At 41.9% G+C, this 18,825-nt stretch overlaps 2 protein-coding genes across 3 annotated transcripts in view; both read right to left on the bottom strand.

Moving 5' to 3' along the window:
- The window catches only part of LOC120548495 (arginyl-tRNA--protein transferase 1), a 58,549-nt gene extending 51,188 nt beyond the window's left edge, over window positions 1-7,361 (bottom strand). Inside the window, exons 1-3 of the mRNA XM_039784772.1 lie at window positions 7,178-7,361; window positions 279-342; window positions 103-165 (exon numbers count right to left, since the gene is read on the bottom strand). Of these exons, the coding sequence (XP_039640706.1) occupies window positions 103-165; window positions 279-342; window positions 7,178-7,286 (236 nt within the window). The 5' untranslated portion in view covers window positions 7,287-7,361. The remainder of the gene's footprint in view (window positions 1-102; window positions 166-278; window positions 343-7,177) is intronic.
- A 354-nt stretch (window positions 7,362-7,715) lies between these two features.
- On the bottom strand, window positions 7,716-17,389 carry LOC120547848 (delta-1-pyrroline-5-carboxylate synthase-like). 2 transcript variants are annotated; one of them, XR_005637109.1, is made up of 18 exons: window positions 17,260-17,389; window positions 16,578-16,692; window positions 16,305-16,447; window positions 15,977-16,126; window positions 15,758-15,862; window positions 15,510-15,668; window positions 15,034-15,124; window positions 12,235-12,359; window positions 11,996-12,140; window positions 11,830-11,903; window positions 11,311-11,410; window positions 10,685-10,905; window positions 9,662-9,799; window positions 9,359-9,554; window positions 9,014-9,135; window positions 8,600-8,882; window positions 8,210-8,457; window positions 7,716-8,057 (listed from the first exon to the last, which is right to left on the bottom strand). XR_005637109.1 is itself a non-coding variant. In XM_039783571.1 (17 exons), exons 2-17 carry the CDS (start codon window positions 16,672-16,674, stop codon window positions 8,276-8,278), a joined length of 2,331 nt encoding a protein of 776 aa, XP_039639505.1. In that variant the 5' UTR covers window positions 16,675-16,692; window positions 17,260-17,389; the 3' UTR covers window positions 8,060-8,275. The 2 variants fall into 2 exon arrangements, 1 of the variants encoding a protein (XP_039639505.1); XM_039783571.1 differs by lacking the exon at window positions 7,716-8,057 and having other exon boundaries at window positions 8,060-8,457.
- Between the last annotated feature and the right edge of the window lie 1,436 nt (window positions 17,390-18,825).

Genomic DNA, 18,825 nt, shown 5'->3' with positions numbered 1-18,825 from the left:
GCAAACTACAATGGCTCATCCTCATATGTTCCATGTTATTCTGGCCTTGCCAGTTCTGAAGTTAACTGAATCATAGGGGGAAATCCTGACGGCTCAAATTACCTGATGGTATACTGTGGACAGCAGGTCTTGTTCAGTTTGGGCTTATAGACATATTTCCCACTTCTGAAAAAGGAAAGAACAGATAAGAAAGAAACCTAAATTATATTTCTTGAACTATAGCAATCAGAAAATTCAAAAGCTCCATTTATTGCATGAAGGTAGAGACAGCTACTCACCTTCTCCACCCTCGGTCTATGAGGTCTTGGTAGTCCTGTACAGTCATGGTGTGAGACCACATCCCTGTATAGAAAAGATAAAGAAAAAGGAACCTGATAACTTTAAAACATTAAATTGTTTTCATATGATTTTATATTATACTTTTCAAATAGAATAAACATCATTCAGAGCATTGCTGTCTCATGCCTAACTTGAAGGCTATTATATTAGAAACAGGCAGAAAAGAGTCTTGAATAGAGGTGTGAATCTTCACTGATTCGATTACGATTATCATGTCAGCGATTCAATTCGATATCTCGATGCGTCAAATACATTTTTACTATTAAAGCCATACAGGATATTTAATTCATAACTTTTCAAGCTTCAAAAACAAAACATTCTGCAGTGCTCAAATACTAAATAAATTGGATACATAAAACTATACAGCACTGAGCACAAGCTCGGCTGAATGAAATACAGCTCAAATAAAAACCATATAAGAGACAGTTATAGGTAAATAAGTCATGTTTGTCAAGAAGCTGCTCACAGAGTCTGGTGGGAGGTCCACATGTTTGTTTCATCTTAAATCACCAAAGTCCCCCAAAGTACATTCCCACAGTCCCCAATGGTCACAAATGTATTATTTGTGTCCACAGCAGCTTGGATCCTACTTCCCAGAACTGAGGTCTAAGCTCCCCGTTTCAACTCCTGACCTTCTCCTCTGCAACCATACACAGTTCAGATACACACACAGACACACACACACACACACGATCAGTTTACAGCTAAAACAACCGAGGGAATTCACTGTTTAACAGTTCACACAACACACACTGAGTTTGCAACCAAGTATAATGTTCTATGTCCCAGGAGAATGGTGTTTAGCCAGAGTCCACAGAGACAAGACGACGACACAGTGGGATCCAACAAATAGACACTACAACAATGCAGCAGTTAATGACTGGAGCTCGTTCTAAGGCCGGCAGATACAGCAGCAAGACTGCAGACATAAAAACTGAATAAACAGTATAAATTCAATGTCAGTGATAAGAATTATCATTTTATCACATGGGCCATTTTGAAGGTTTAAACCACTTTAAAAATAAAAACTGTTAAGTTGTTATCCTCTAACTGAAGACACAGAGCAGAATAAAAACACAAGAATTACCACCTTGAGGTTGTATGCTTCCGTCAACCAATCAAGTTGCAGTTTACATCCATGTCTGTCCAGACTTGCAAGAATTTGACGGAATTTAATAAAAAGGAATTATGTGTATTTTTTTTTTTTTTAGTTAAAACGTGGATGCTTCACACACATTTTCGACCCAGCAGCACAGAAGATCTGAACAATAACCATAGTTTTTAGATGGGCACCCAAGTTAGTGTCACCAATTTAGTATTCGACCAAATGTCTCCCGTTGTGTTCTTGACTTATGGCCAAAAAAAGCATTTTAGCAGGACAGACAACCCTAAAAACATAATGCTACTGGCCACGGCTGTCACTGGCGTGGAGGCAAAAAAACACTTACAGAATAAAAGGAGACGTTCAGTGAAAACACTGGCATAAACAAGAGTGAAAACCAATAAAAATACACAGCATACATCTCTAATTTAAGATCCTTTGGGAGTTATAAACACCAAGCATGTATGGCCTCAGTCACCATACATTACGAATATAATCTCTCAGGAATCAGACTGATCTCATTAAGTGGCGTATGTATAACACGCCAATTCGTATGCCATTTTGGCGTCTTATCAAGATGCATAATCACTTTTTAGCGTGTTTATCAAGGCCGGTTGGCCTCCATTGCCCTTCATTACGTGTGAATTATCGCCGTGGTGAGTGGTATGAAGTCCGCGGAGGGAGGTTGGTTGGGGGGGCGGATGGGAAAAAACACAGGACTTTCACCCAGGAGAGCCGGGATCACGTGTGGCATTTATCAACCGTTTTTTTTTTTTTTAAATAAAAGTCTTCCCCAATGTTCTTTTCCTAAACCCAACTGTTTCTTTGGTCACCGTCGTGTTTTTGTCAGTTTTTTGCGTTACTAAAGCCTTTCCCAATGTTCAGCGTATTTTTTTTACACGCGTCACGTTGTTCTCGCGATAGCACGACACGTGTGTATGATTTCATCCGCTGTATACAGCGTAGACATACACGCGGATAGCTCAAAATGCGTACAGATGACGCCACTTGGCGTGTAGGTTTGCGCAAAGTCATGATGCCACGTTGCAGGAATCTGCCCTGTGACCCCAATTCTCAGAATTCTCATGACCTGTGCAATTACAGAGCGGTCGAGATTTCATATAAATTCCATATGAAATTCTAATTTCAGTATTCTGTTAACCCTTGTGTTGTCCTTCGGGTCCCAGTGACCCGAAGGACAACACAAGGATTATGTACTTCCGTTTACTTTGTTGAGAATTGCTCTCTAAACCCTGTTTCTTGTAAAGTAAGTAAATAAAGTTTATTTCTAGAACACATTTAAACACAGTTTAAGCTGACCAAAATGCTGTACAAACAAGAACTAAGGTGCTGTATTAACCCTTGTTTAGAGAGCAATTCTCAACAAAGTAAACGGAAGTACATAACCCTTGTGTTGTCCTTCGGGTCACTGGGACCCGAAGGACCACACAAGGGTTAAGAAACATTGAATATGCCAAAAACCCTGATATCAAGTCAGGCAGGAAGTCAGAAGTTTAAAAACGTAATAGTTGGTTCCAGAGTACAAATGAAGCTCTAGGTCAGCCATGTCAGCTCTATGTGAGTGCGGCAGCTGCTGTCATCATGACACAACGGGAGTGCCTTTCTATTGTTCACACCTGATCAGCCTCCCCTGAGGCATGACAGACACAGGAACAGAGAGGAGGGCAGATGTTGGGCTCAGTAGCGTGTGGGGTCGCATTTGCTTTTCATGCCACACTGTCGATAACATCACTGCGCCAATCACATAAGAGGAAAAAACATGATCTCACTGAGCACCTGCTCAAAAAAGTTAACAATACAGGAGAAACACTGCTCATATAGAAATCACTCTGTTGATCTATAGACCGTTTAACATGTCTTCCCAGAAAAGAAGAACAACATGGCAATCAGAAGTGTTAATATAAAAATTAACTGGACCTCAGCGACACCTGAAGTAATTTCAATAGTTATAAGTCTAGTGCACTTTCAATTAACCTGGATCAACTCACCAGTCTGCTGCGGACTCTGCTAGCCTGGCCAGTCAAAGTTTTCAAATGTAAACATAAGAGTTAAACGCAGAGGGAAAGGTGAAGATGGCTATCAGCGACGACCTACGGCTACCATCCCGACCACGTGGACGAGCAAGACCATTTCTGCGTCCGTCTCCATCTCTACATCAGAGAGGACACAGCGTGGAGGAATTAACACCAACTGTGACTTCTCTGCTGGGCATCCTGCTGGCCAGCGTGCAGGCGCTGGACATAGAGCTGGGTGGCCTCCGTGCCTCTGTCGGTTTTTAAACAGGATGTCGGGAGCTGTGGTGTTCTTTCGCCGAGACTTGGCTGGATCCTGGTGTGCCGGCGCCATTCAAGCGGGTGACTCTTTTTCTGTGTGCCGATCTGACGGCCACATTCTGCTTCACGATGATTAATAATGCACAAGTTAAAGGTGCTGATGGGATAACATTTCACTGGAATTGTACCTCGTACGATTTTATGTGACGCATCAAAAATGGATTGACGGATTGCCAACCACACAAGGAACAGTTAACCTATGAAACTGTTATTGACCACTCACAAGAAGGGCACAGGGAGTACAGTCTCCCTCCCTCCCCAGAACCCGCCATGCCCACATGATGCAACTATCCAGATTACCACTCTTATCTTAGTTTAGATAACAGGTCTGGTCTGCGGGCTCTGAGCCTAGTCACTCGTTGACTGCATTAGGAACTGCCGGAACCCTAATTATAGTCAACCTGTCTCGCCCCTGCTAACCTACGCTGAATGAACCCGTTCTGTCCCACACAGAAAATCCCTTCCCATCTTCTTACAGCTTGGTGCCAAACTCCTACAAATGCTAAATTAAAATTGACCTTTGCGGCCTTTAAATTAACACCAAAGTACAGTTGGTCATCTTTTAGTGCCCTTTAAGCTCTGCTCAGTTGTCTTGTACAGAGCATTTATAAAAAGGTTTTATAAACCTTCATGGCATGTGACTGTGTGGTCTGAGTCACAGTTCCTGTGAACAGATCCATGGCAGGAATGTTCCTGAATCCTGGCACTGTAGGATGCTTGTGGGCTAATGAAACTCTACCCCGAATTAATATAATATATTAAGCTTCCCCTACTTTTCATTAAGTATCCAGTTATGCGGCAGGCAGTGGGTGGAACGGCTCTTTTTTGGTTCATGGCTGTGCAAGACACGATATTCAGAAATGTAGTCCAAGAGCTTTCAGTTTTTTTTTTTTTACTAAAACTATTTCAGGGTTCACTTGGGAGTAGGGCTGGGCAATATATCAATATTATATCGATATCGTGATATGAGACTAGATATCGTCTTAGATTTTGGATATCGTAATATGGCATTTTACTGGTTTTAAAGGCTGTACAGTAAATTACAGTAAAGTGATGTACTTTTCTGAACCAGATTGTTCTAGCTTTTCTATTAGTTGCCTTTCCCCCCATGACATTATGTCCACATTACTGATGATTATTTATCTAAAATCTAAGTGTGAAGATATTTTGTAAAAGCAACAATTGTCAACCCTATAATACCGCCGCAATATCGATATTGAGGTATTTGGTCAAGAATATCGTGAGATCTGATTTTCTCCATATCGCCCAGCCCTACTTGGAAGTGAGCCCAGGTTACAATCACAACTGGACCAGGGAGAAAGGACTTCCACTGCAGCTGGATGGAGTTGTTTCTTATCTCCTAAAACTGTACAAAGTACCGTATGAAAGAATGTACAATATGTAATTTTCTGCCGCTACAGGTCTCTCAATCAAAACAATTACAAAAGACCCAGTTTGATGAGGTTGTGAAGCAGAGTGGGATCAGGGGAGTTGTAGTCTTCACCATCATTGCCATCATGGCAGTCAGCTTCTCGTGGTTAGGATTCCTTCAGTGTTTATCGTTCAGGAAGTTTTTACCGGGAGCCATATTACCTGCAGAGGTTCCATTTGTCTACAAAACAAACGAACCAGGTGATTAAAACCGATAAAAAACACTGAATCTGAATTTCTTGTTAAAAATCTGTGTTTCTTCAGGCGACAACGTCCCGGGCCGGCTGCTGCTAATGTTTGCTGGGCTTGTTTCTCTGAGAACTTAAGATCCAGATGTCCAATGAATACAATCCTTCATCCAGTCAATATGTATAGTTAAAAACAACCAAGATCTAATAGTAAAAAAAAAAAAAAAAAGTGTATCCTGAAAATTGATAAAAAGTCAATTTATGACAGCTTCTAGCAGACAACCACACCGCTGACACATGACGCCACTGATAGGCGAGCAAATGTAACCGTTGCCTTGAATAAAATCACAGATTTCTCAGGGTTTGAACATTGTTGGAAAGTTTTGGGATCATGTAAGTACATAACTCAAAATAGGACTGGTCTTTATAGACATTTTAAAGCGGAAAAGTTAAATAGTATACCTTTAACTACTAAATAGGGGTAAAAACTGAATGAATAATTGCACCACTATGTTTTTATATTCAGAGGATGCTGCCCCTGTATCAAAGCAAGTTTGTTGAGATCACATAGTACATATAGTAAACACGCTGCTGTCTTCTGTCTCAGCATGCTGGGAGTCTGTCTCATGTTGGTTTATGCTGTTGCAGGACTCCACTCATCTCGTATTGTTCCCGGAAAAAAATGGCTCTAAGTGTCACTGGGTTAGGGTTATGGGTGGGGTTATGATTATGAAAAATAATGGTGATTTGTGGGTTAGGTTATGAGCACGTTTCAGGTAACTTGGAGTGGATTGGCATCAATTTGGGCTAGGGTTGGCGTTAGGTAAAGGGGGTTTTAACCACAATCAGCACTTTTAGGATCAGCACTTTTGCTGTATCTCCTGAACGGATGGTCGTGGAGACTCGGGGTCAAGTTCTACGTGTTCAGGGTGGTCGAATTAAGGGGGGACGGGGGTGGAGCCCGTTTATTGCCAGACTTACCTCCACAGCGCTGCGGAGGACGACGTTGTACTTGCAGCATTTTGCTCTGTTAAATAAATAAAACCCCTGCTTCTTACTGACCATCAGATCTGAGCTCTCCCAACCTAAATATGTAAATGCACGATAGCATTTCCGCATGTCATATTACTTGCCACGTAAAGGCCTCTGGTTGTAGTGTCACAGCACTGACGGACATATCGAAAGCAAGACAGCTGCACTTCGCTTGTGAGCGTAACATCCTTGGTCTCGTCCTGCTCCGTTACCCCGGTATGGTAGCTAGTTAGCTAGCTTGATGCTATTATAAATACAAATGTATGCTATTGCTAAGCTGTTAATGTTACAGCGTTAGTCTCGAGTAACTACTATTGTCCAACTGAATAGTAATTCAACAACACCAGCCAAGCCGTACTTAATTATCTTATCGTTTTATTCTACGACGGTCTTGGTTTGTTTACCACGATTAAAGAGTTGGGCTAAAAGATGCTAAGGGCTAAAAACGGAGTTAACGCTAACAACCCGACACCTGTCCAAGGTAACGTTACCTTATGTGTGCACTCAGTTAAATGTAATGTACTGTTCTTGCACTAAAATACAGCATATATATAACATAACTTACTCAAATGTACTGAGGAGGACTACAGTGCACTGCCAACATTAGCTAGCTAGCTATCCCTCTCTCAATGCCAGCAAGTAGAGGGGGCTAACGTTAGCTCGTTAGCATAAGAGCCAGTTCAGCGATACCGAGGTTTCTTTTCGGTAACGTTACTTGATTAGACACTTACCATGAGAAAAGTTTCCTTCGTCATTTTTACAGTAACCACACCGGTAACCGCTATCCCCGCCGAAGTATTCAACTATTGTATAAGACTTGTTTCCTGCCATCTTTAACATCGAGTCAGATGACAGCTGAGTTTGCCCGGTGTCTGCCCATAGACCGTATATCTGCCCAGGCAAGTACTGCAGGATGTCAAGCCCCGCCCATACACAAAACGTCACTAGTGCTGCGTTAACGACAAGTGGGAACCTTGAAAGTGTTTAACATCCAGCCCTCTCAAATCTGGAAAGCTTTGTCTTGTGTGATGTTGGTTTAATTAGAATTTCTGTATCTCCAAGAACAAATTGAAACACAGTATTGTTCACATAGGTCTTCAATTATTGTGGAGAACTGAAATGAGAAATGGTATGGTCTGAAAAGAGTAACCTGTACTAAATATTCAAAAACTCAATTACCTTGATGACATTGTGTGACTAAATGTTTTTGTAATGCAGTGACATTATGATGCAGATTTAGTTTGGAACAGATAAAACACAAGTCATGAGTAAAGAACTGTACAGCATATTTATTAAATCATCTGTGCAAAGAGGAAGGACAGCAAAATACCTAAACCACAATCCTGCAGAAACAACACTTAAAGTACATTACAAAAAGGCCAAGGGATAGTTTGCATGTAGAAAAATAAGTTATAAAACCACAGCTAGGCCAATCATTTCTTCTTCTTTTTTTTTTTTTTTTTAAACAGGAGGAGAGAGCTTTGTCTGTGTATACTTTGTTTCACCGGTCATATGTAAATAACAGAATTTAGTGTTTTTCTTTTACCAAAAACCTTTCCCTCTCACCAGTCACGTAACAACCAATCATAGTCTCAGGAGATTGTTATTCATCTAAAAAAAAAAAAAAAAAAATGTTTTATGGCAGGTTCACGAAAGCAGGAACATGGTTGTCCAGTATAAGTAGCCTCTGTTCTGCATGCAAGTTTCCTGCACCAACATAGTGGTTTTATACAGGTGATAAGCAGCTACTGGCAGACACAAACCTTCAAATGAACTCTGGGTAGACATCAGTAATCTGGATTCCTGTTGATGGCTCTTTGGTTGGGCACTTAATTAAAGCTCCCCTGGGGTACAGGGATGTTTTCATGAAGGTATTTCATACTGCCTTGCTCAGAGAAGTCAGCCGCTGTGTGCCCTTCTCCTCGAAGGACCCATTTGGTGGTCAGAAGCCCCTCCAAACCCACTGGACCTCTGGCGTGTATCCGTGCTGTACTGATACCAACCTCCGCTCCTGCAAAACAAGTACCGTAAAATTAACTCTTCTGCCCCATTTTCAAGACTGGTAGGTTAGATCCATTTACAAATGGATGTATACTCTCATATTTTTCTCAGATGGCAGTAGGAAGTAAAACCATGCCCGATACTGTACATACCTAGGCCAAAGCGGTAGCCATCGGCAAAGCGAGAGCTGGCGTTCCAGAATACACAGGCGCTGTCCACCTGCTGCAGAAACTGTTCAGCTGTCTCTTCATTTTCTGTAATAATGACATCAGTGTGGGAGCTGCCATATTTGTGGATGTGGTCCACAGCATCCTGCATGCTGTCTACCACCTCAATGCAGCACTCCAGATCCCCATACTCTGTCCTCAGAGACTTCACCTCAGATGGGCTGAAAGTTAAATAGGATGCAAACCGGGGGCCTGCATGGATCTTCACCTGGGAGAAAGCAACGGCACAATGATTTATCAACATAAATAAATCAGTAAAACATAAATAAAAACTGTACTTAGTTGGCCTGAATTAAGTCTCTCTCTCTCTCTCTCTCTCGTTTGTTGCACATTTCTTACATTTTCTGTTCTCAGCATATCAATGACCTGGTCAAATATAGGAGTTCGCAGCAGATCCCTGTGAATGAGGAGGGTCTCCATGGCATTGCAGGCTGCAGGGTAGTCACATTTGGAGTCTCTGACTGGAATGAATCATAAGTTAGTACATATATATATTAATTCAGCAGTTCTGGGTTAACCCAACAAGTCAATTACTCTTGGGCAACAAGGTAAAATCATATCAATTACAACTGCTATGTGTTCCAAAAGAAAATACGACACAATTTATTTTCCAGTTCTACACTGTGACCAAACCATAGCAGAAATGGAAACATCAAACGGCAGCCACACACGGGAACCACATACCGACATCAATAGCTTTGTCTATGCTGGCGTCGTTGTCAATGTAGACGTGACAGATGCCCTCGCTGTGGCCCAGCACAGGAATACCCTTAGCTGCCCTTTGGATGTTCCGGACCAGCTGGGACGAGCCCCTTGGAATGATCAGGTCGATCAACTTGTCGAGCCTGCACAGATCCTCCACTTCTTCACGCGTGCTCACCTACACACCAAGGTACATTTTATAATGTCACAGAATGTCGGAGTTAATATTGTAATATTGTCTAAAGATTCACACTGGTTCAATAATGCAATGCTTTTCAGTTTTACCAGTTGAATGGCATCCGCCACTCCATGAATGGAAAGTGCTTCCTGAGTGAGTTGATGTAGAATTTTATTGGTGTTGGAAGCTTCTTTACCCCCCTTCAGTAGCAAAGCATTTCCACTGGCAATAGCCAGAGCTGCCACCTGGAACACAAGAAAAAAAAACATCAAAATAGGGCTGGGCAAGATGATGAAAATCAAATATGGCAAAATATTTTTTTACCAAATACCTCAATATTGAGATTGAGACAATATTGTAGGGTTAAATATTGGTGCTTTTACAAAATATTTACACAATGAAATTTTTGAGAGAGAGAGAGAGAGAGAGAGAGAGAGAGAGAGAGAGAGAGAGAGAGAGAGAGAGAGAGAGAGAGAGAGAGAGAGACTAAGTGGTTAAAGGCAAATAAATGACAGCTAACACACTGATAAGTTCAGAAAATTACATCACTTTACTGTTATGCAGCCTTTAAAACCAGGGAAAGAAAACACTTAAGCCATATTACCATATTCAAAATCTAAGATGAGGTTGGGCATTGAGAACCGATTCATACTTGGAATCGTTTCAAAAATTACGATTCCATCGGAATAGTTTCTTTATTGGAATCGTTTGGAGGATTTGGTTTCAAATCTGATCATGGGTTCCAAATTTAACATGCGCAAGTTTTGGTTTCCGTAGCGGCCGTGCGCTTGTTGTGTTGCAGCTTTGGAGCACAGTAAGCAGCGCTCTAGTCTGGCTTTATTTAACATTGAAAAAGACCCGTTAAACTGCAACCCACCTTTTTAATCAAACATTTTTTATTTGTGAAATAAGCATGTGACCCGTTTCAACTCCACCCCTCAAAGAATCAGAATCGATAAGAACTGGAATCGAAAGGAAGAAATCGGAATTGGGATTAGAATCGTTAATATCCAAACGATGCCCAACCCTAATGAAAATGTGATATTAACTTTCAATGACACAGATGTAAAGTCTCCCAAACCAGCAGCTAATGGTGAGTAAGTCTAAAGGCAGTGTTTGGGTTGACTGACCTGAGGGAGACAATCAGGACGGGACTCAAAGATGACCAGCAGCACACCGATGGGGACAGTAATTTGTTCCAGCTCTAGGTTGTTGGCCACCCTGGTCCTCCTCAGCACCCGACCCACGCTATCCCTGGAGGACACGGCAAGCTGACGGAGGCCAATGGCAAGGCTGTTCAGCTTAGCAGTTGACAGACTCAGGCGGTTGATCAGAGGCTGGGAGAGACGACCTACGAGGAAAATCGAATAAACAAATAAAGACACTGGACAGGTCGAGAGAATTTGCAGAAAACGGCGCTGTGAAGCAGGAGTGACAACTTCGATCATCCAGATAAATAGCAATCTTCCTACTCACTATGCTGTGCTACAACACTGGGAACGCAATGACTCCTGCCAAACTCATAAACTTACTAGTACAATACATTCAAAAGCCTCTTACTGACAACAGGGCTGATGCACACCAGAGCCAAGATAAATGACAACCACCGCTGACAACCAGATGATCTAAGCCTCCTTCATATGCCAGTTTCCCTAAGTAGAAGTGCTACAGAGGAGTGATCCAGTGCATTTCAGTCAGACGATTGCATGGAGCTGTGGATTAATGGGAGCAGTGTGTCTTCTCTGTGCCTCTGTACCTGATGAATTTGCAAACTCCATGTCTCTCCTGTTGGCACTGAGAATCTCATCTTTCTTCTCTGTAAGTAGCTCAGCAAGACAGCAGATGATCTCCCCTCTCTGGAAAAACAAACGCACACACCTCGCTATGATTCGCTAACACCAGAATCAATTTAGTAATTAAAGCTACTACCAGTACAATGTCAAAAGTCATGAGTTTGGCCAGCCCCACACATCCTGTTGTGAAAATGACTCTTTATTGTTGATACGTTTTATTATTATTATTATTATTATTATTATTATTATTATAAATAATAATAACAATTATTATTATTATTATTATTATTATTATTATTATTGCTGAGTGCTAACCAAGAGATGCTCTCTATCTATTGTAAGCTTGTCATTTCATTTAGGAATGATATAATGGGGTCAATATACTGTATTTAGGGGACCTACCCTAAAGATAACCTTCATGACTTTTTGTATTAACTCTTAATATATCAGCTAAATAAAGCATACATTAAAACCAAACTCACCTGTTCAGGGTCCAGGGAGGCCAGAGCCCTGCCTGCATGCCGGGCCATCTCGGTCTGCTGCTCCACAGTTGGACCTGGTGGTGTCAATAATACACGCATCAAATATAAAAACACATCGCAACAAGTGGGTAAAATATTCTTTGGTTATAATGGTTTTACCCAGTACCTGCAGGTTTCACCTCAGAGAAGAAGGTGCCAACTTTCTTCCCTTCCACAATGTCTGTGATGACGTGGCCTGTGACTTTAGGATGTGTGCCGTTGGCAATGACAACGGACGTCCCACCCTGTAGTGCCCAAAGGGCGGCTTTCACCTGATTAAGAAGACATGATTGAGTATAATGCAACGTTTTCATCATTCAACCAACTCAGTCCAAAAAAAAAAAAAAAAAAAAATGTGATGCTGACCTTGGCTTCCATGCCACCACTGCCGACTCTGGACTTGGTGCCAAACGTGATTGACTGCTGGTCTCCAGGGTAGAATATATCAATAAGCTTGGCATCATCTGTTCCTGGGGGACTGTCGTATAAGCCTGTGGAAGAAAAACATGTTAGTATCCTTTACAGCAGTGGTTCACAACCTTTTTTCCTTGGCGCCCCCCCCTCTACTCATGTCTAAGAAAAGCTGAGCCCCCCCGCCCCAAAACTGAAGTTGAGGGAACTCTCGAGATAGAGCCTTACTTTCTTTTTTGATACAGAGGAGTTATCAGCACTGTTACGTTTCTCCGCCATGTTTCATTCATAAAATAGTGATGCCGTGGCGGCAGGAAAAACGAGGATACAACAAAATATATAGTTTTCATACAGACTTTTGTATAGAATATAGATTCTAGTGTATTATCATAATTTGTTTAACATACAAACATTTTTTTTTTTTTTTTACCTCAACCTCAAACCAGATAAAGACTTGCGCCCCCCCTTGTGATCTTTGCCACCCCCCCTGGGGGTGCCAGGACCCCAGGTTGGAAACCACTTCTTTACAGAACCAAAGCAGTCACATCTTTCTATCAGACCAAAATGCCCACACAGTAAACATGTTCATGACTAAAAGGTGCTGACACACCAACCCGATTATCGGCCGTTGGACAGTCTGGCGAGGTCGGTGACTTGAGTCTGTTTGGTGTGTGTTCCGTGCAGTCAGCCTTCATTTTGGCCGATTTGACTTGATGAATCAGCCAGTGGGCAGTCGGACTCAATGACCAATGTGATTGGTGGAGTGCTAGCCCTTGACTAGCAAATCAGTGCACGAGCTGACAACGCCAGTATCTTCTTACTACTGGTAGCCATCGTATTTTCGTCCGTTCAGCGAGTAATGACAACGATCCTTCTTGACTACTATCAACACTCTCTGATGAAAACAATGACTGACGACAGCGTGCTCTGTGTTTACTAGGTGTAGAGAGTAGGGCTGCTCCCTCTTAGTCGATTAGTCGACTAATCGGTCGTTTTGGTCTTAGTCAACTTAAGCCTGGTTCACACGGGACGATTTTAAAATTGTCGGCCGATTTTCCAATCCTGAGAGACCCCACACACGGCGATAAAAAATCACGGATCCAACAGTTTTGGTCGTACAGTGTGTGGTGCGCAGCACACGGCAAAATCAACACATCACACACGAACCGATTTGACTGCCGAGCATTCCCAGGTCAGACGGAAATCTCGCAAAATCCCTCGAGATCAAACGTGACTTCAGAGTAAACAATCATGGCGGATGCAGTGGCGATAGTTTGTAGTTTGTTTTTTCTCATAGAAATGTCGTTACGTACTACACAGATTAATTACCGTTGAAATACACGTTCATATATTCGTTTCCATGTACTCTGGTGGACTGCAGTTGTGGATGTAGTTATGCCCATCGACTTTATTGTATGCCACAGTCCACAGGCTGTGTGCTCGTTTGTCCCCGGGGACACCACACACGAGGAGAAATCGGGCCAAAAAAAATCCAACATCCGATTTGAGATCGAAGCGGTCCCGACGTCCTTCCGAACAGACGAGAGCAGTCTTAACACACCACACACGGCAGGAATATCTGATCAGATTATTTTACAATAATCGGAGCATCCTTAAGATTGTCGGGAGGGGTGAATCGGGGCTAAAATCGGCCTAATTATCCTGCCGTCTGAACCAGGCTTAAGATTCCTTTAGTCGATTAGTCATGTTTTATGCTTTTTTTCATGCTGAATGACTTATTTCCAAGAAACGTATGAGCACATCTCTGGTAAACAAGAATTAAGGGTTGACATTTTACTTAATAGATATCCCCGTGAAACCTACTTTGATTACTTTCATTAAGGCAATTATTTGTTGTATTACACGTTTTCTGAAATGTTGTGTTTAAATACGCGAAGGAGGCATTATCGGATTCAATATATGCATTCTTTTGCATGACTCTTTACGGAGAAACTCAGATTTACAGATCTGTCGATTAAATCAACTAATTGATTAGTCGATACAATTGAAGGAGTGTTAGTCGACTAAGAATTCCTTCAATCGAACACAGCCCTAGTAGAGAGATGTTCCGTCATTTCCGGTTTTCATTTCTTAGACGACAATACAGATTAGCGCTGCTTGCTGTTACAAAGACATATTACACCTCACGCAGGCGCAGAACGTACACTCAAGTCGGCATCGCTTCCGTGTGTTCTGAGGCACTTTTTTTGACCAACTTGGGGAGACTGATCAGTCAGACTGCCTTTTCTGCAGACGGTCGGCCGTCGGGTTGGTGTGTCTGAGCCTTAAAAGCAATACAGAGACAGCCTATTATTGCATCTTGATAGTTTGATTAATGATCATTATGAATCCTGATTAACATTAAGTGCTCTTGCGATTAAGCATCACTCTTCCATAAATTTGGGGGACTCACGAGACAAAATCAGTCTGGCTGGCACATTTTCACATGTAAATTAAACGATTTTGCAAACCTTTGGAAACATTTCATATATATATATATATATATAAAAAAAAAAGAGACCTAATGCTTGCTTACACACACACACACACACACACACACACACACACACACACACACACACACACACACACACACACACACACACACACACACACACACACACACACACACACACACACACACACACACACACACACACACACACACACACACACACACACACACACACACACACACACACACAACACAACACAAAACAACACACACACACAAACAACACGCGATTTCTGTACCTTCAACATCAGACAGGGCGATAAGGAGGTCTGCTTTCATTTCAACAGCCAGCCGTGCAGCCAAGCTGTCATTATCTTTGATGCTTATTACCTGAAATACAAACAGAGATGCCATTAAGCCAAAAGGAAAATCACTGTATCTCACATTATACTGTAGTATAGCAGCTGCTACCATGCAACAAAAGCCTCCTAGTCCCATGTAGTTGCAAAAAAAACAAAAAAGGGAGATAAAACCAGCAGGTCTATGCACAATAAAATGGCAGAAAATAAGACAACCACACTTTAAATTAGTAGAGAACATCTAAACCAGCCTTTAAAATTAAAACCATGCATCCAAGCAGTTACATGTTACAGAGGGGGGACATGTTAGTGAAAAGAAACCTACTTCTTCCATTTATGCATGTTTTAAGCAATCCACAAATCACAAATCTGAACCACATTCAACATTCCTAGCATGCCCTTCACACAGTACCCACATTTACCCCCTGCAGATCACTGTTGGGAACAGGGGGCGGAACAACAGCATCGTTGGTGTTGATGATCGGAACTATGTTCATCCGCAGCAGTTCATGGAGCGTGCTGTTCAGGTTGCGACGCTTCTGCTCATCATGAAAATCCAGGTTGGTGACCAGAATCTACAATAGTGGACAGAAATGTAGAGAATTAAGTGACATTTAAAAAAAACTGTCAGCATTTTACTCTGTGAGAACAGTCAAGTACATACTTGTGCAGTGCAGGTGCTGTACTGGGTAAACATAGCTTCATACAACGCCATCAGACCGCTCTGTCCAGCAGCTGCACATGCCCTCGCCTCCAAAACTGGAACGGACTAAAAAAACAACAAAGATTTCACCAAAGTTAAAAAAGACGATGAACAAAAGTCATATTTAAACATTTTTCAAAGAGTGGACTAAAATCCCCAGTGTTCAAGATTATTACTCACCATTTCTTTGAGTTGGTTCTGTCCAGAATGCAAGGCTTGTCTGACGCTTTGAGACAGCAGGATCTCATGTCTTAGTCTCTGCTTCCCAAATGCCACAGCCCCACTGGTTACAATCATCATCTCCCTGCCTTGGTTCTGCAGCATGGCCACCTGACAGGACACATACAGGCTATAACAATCAAGCTATTTTTTCCACAGCCAAGATTACTGCTCCAGTTTGTTTTTAAGTCCTTTAGTTCCTTGAGCCCACGTAATATTATATTCCCAGAGCCATCATCACAGAGTTGCTCTCGTCTCTAGCAACAATATATAGTTAGTGTGGCGTTACCTGCTCTACTATCGAGGCCAGTCGTCCCAGTGCCAGACCGCACTCGTCGCGTGTCACCACAGCACTTCCCAGCTTCACTACTATACGCTTGGCCTGCTTTAACTCACTGCGGTGGACAAAAGACTTTCCATGGGGACGTGGGACTGCAGAGAATAACAAAGTCATGTTTTATTACACATCAGCATGCACCAGAATATTATAGCATGTAGCTAAAAGAGATGGTGAGAATAGTGTCCAGGTCAGGTATGACAAAGAAGCTGGCTGGTTACTTACATTTAACCTGGGAATGTGATCTGATGGAGACTGGACAGACATTGGACTGTCTGATTCTGGATGGCAGGCGAGTGCACAAGGCCAGCCTGGCAAACATGGCACTGGCACTTGACAGCTGTGATGAACACACAAACTAGTTTACTGTAACAGTGCAATAACCTCATCTGAGATCAGCAGATTTGGATACAGTAGGATAGCCTGGCTATATGGTTAGCTATATACACCACACTTAAAATGTAAAGAAGATAATATAACAAAATGACTGAACATTATTTATTTGAACATTATTTTAGTCTCACTAGAAAGCTCTGCATCATGTGCCATGAGGTATCAGCATTGTGGTACTCGGCACACTGACCCAGTGAAGATGATTATTGTTTGGATTGGTTAACGTTAGCTTAGACATATTAGCTACCAAATTCAAGGGCTAACGTTAGGTGCTGTTCATACAATTAAACTCTATATGTGAAGCCCCTGCAGTTTGCAGTGTAACGTTAGCTAGTTATTAAAGCTAAACAGATTGTAGCTAAGTGTCTAACGTTATGGTTTCTGCTGTCAAAACGTACCTAGGGCTAGCTGACGTTAGCTATCATTAGCTATTATGAACTACCTCATTGCATTGCTTAGCTGCTATGTTACGACTAAACTAACTGAAAGAATGCTGTACAAGATTACTCCTTACCTTACAATGTGAAAATCTAGAAAACCAAACACAACTAGCTACACTTGTGAGTGCACTGCAGGAGACACGTTGTCAGCTAGACCCGGCGCTACTTTGCTGCCACATCCACAGCCCAAGTTGGTCTTGGATGGGAAGTGCCGTATTTGAGCTATGCACGAATGACGTGTACGTAAAATATACGTTCATGTAGTAAGCTCTATATTACATCCATGAGTAGCTAATCTGCGAGAAAGATAAGTAAAAGTCCTGACTGCACGTACGCAGATACTCATAATAATCATAATACAAATCATTTTAGATAGCGTATCGTAAAAGTTGTTTTACATAAGATAGCTAGGTTTTATAAAACATTGATTCAGTTAGGCCTATACCTTAAACGCAACTATGCTAAAAGAAATAGCATACCTCTAAAATGATTTCGTTCATTAAATGAAATTCAATGTCACATATTTATTTATAAAATGGGAACTATACTGCTTTAACTATCCCTGAATATTACTGAAGGCACATTTTGTACAGAATAATTTCAACTCAAGATCTTAACTTGTCATGCCATGACATGCAAACTCAGTTTGCTGATGAAGACCTTAAAATGTGGTTAAAAGCTCCTGAAAAAGCTAGAAAGTGGACCTTGAGTTCAGATTATTTTGTTACTGAACCCAAAATCAAGAATTGATTTTCAGACTGAAATTAATTAGTTTTTTTATCACATTTAAATGGTAGGGTAGACTGTGTACAGTTGAGACATGTGTACAGTTAAGACACCTTAAATAACTTGTGATTTACAGTTACGTCTCTGAGGGGAGGATTCCAGAGACTGTCCCAGGATCAAATGAAAGGACACTGTCTGCTTCCCGCATCTCGTGATACAGTGTATGGTGAAATACATTGTAAAGTGTGGCGTTACCTTGGACTAAACCCTCCCGCGCGCCCGCCCCCAAGTCTACACCTACGCCAAAACCTACACCAACAGTCGCAGTATCTGAGGAGGCAGCTGCCAGACCTGTGCAGAATTCAACAGCACAGGCAGAGAAAAACAAAATTTCTGTCAGGCTACTTGTGCAGAAGTTGGTTTTGCGGACCTTTAACAAAGCGAAAGTGAACACAAAAACTGGAAATTCAAAAACCATCACTGAGTGCCTGTTTGAAAAGATATGGGCTGAAGTCGAGGGAGAAGATTTTCAAATCACCAATGACACTTATAAACACCTCAGCAAGGCCATTTTAGAGGACATGTGCAAGAAGTGGGGCGGTGCACAGGACGTGCTGGTTTCAATGAATCTAGACGAACCAGCAGTTGACAAATGTATTGTCTCCTTCTTCAAAGACCACCTGATGAAACCAAGAAAGCAAAGTGCCATCAAAAGAGTCTTCTCCTCCATTCCAAAGTTTGCAGAGATTCTTATTGTTTGACATGAGTGATTGTGTGTTGTAGGTCTTTGTAGGCAAAGTTTATAGTGTCAGAGCCAGTGTGGCTCTGTGGCTTGGCATGGTTGGCTCATTTGGGACGGAGACAGTGTCTGTAGACGGAATCCTGTAGGCAGGGCGAGACCAGCTGTAGGACGG

This window comes from Perca fluviatilis, chromosome 19 (genome assembly GCF_010015445.1).
Source record: "Perca fluviatilis chromosome 19, GENO_Pfluv_1.0, whole genome shotgun sequence".
Lineage (NCBI taxonomy): Eukaryota > Metazoa > Chordata > Actinopteri > Perciformes > Percidae > Perca > Perca fluviatilis.
This window is presented reverse-complemented; position numbering and strand designations above follow the sequence as displayed.

Coding starts and splice junctions, on each gene's coding strand:
- LOC120547848 (XM_039783571.1), bottom strand. CDS start 16,674: ATGTTTGCCAGGCTGGCCTTGTGCACTCGCCTGCCATCCAGAATCAGA. Junction 10,906..11,310: donor GGAGTTTGCAAATTCATCAG/GTACAGAGGCAC, acceptor TTTTCCTCGTAG/GTCGTCTCTCCCAGCCTCTG. Junction 8,458..8,599: donor TGGCTACCGCTTTGGCCTAG/GTATGTACAGTA, acceptor CTTGTTTTGCAG/GAGCGGAGGTTGGTATCAGT.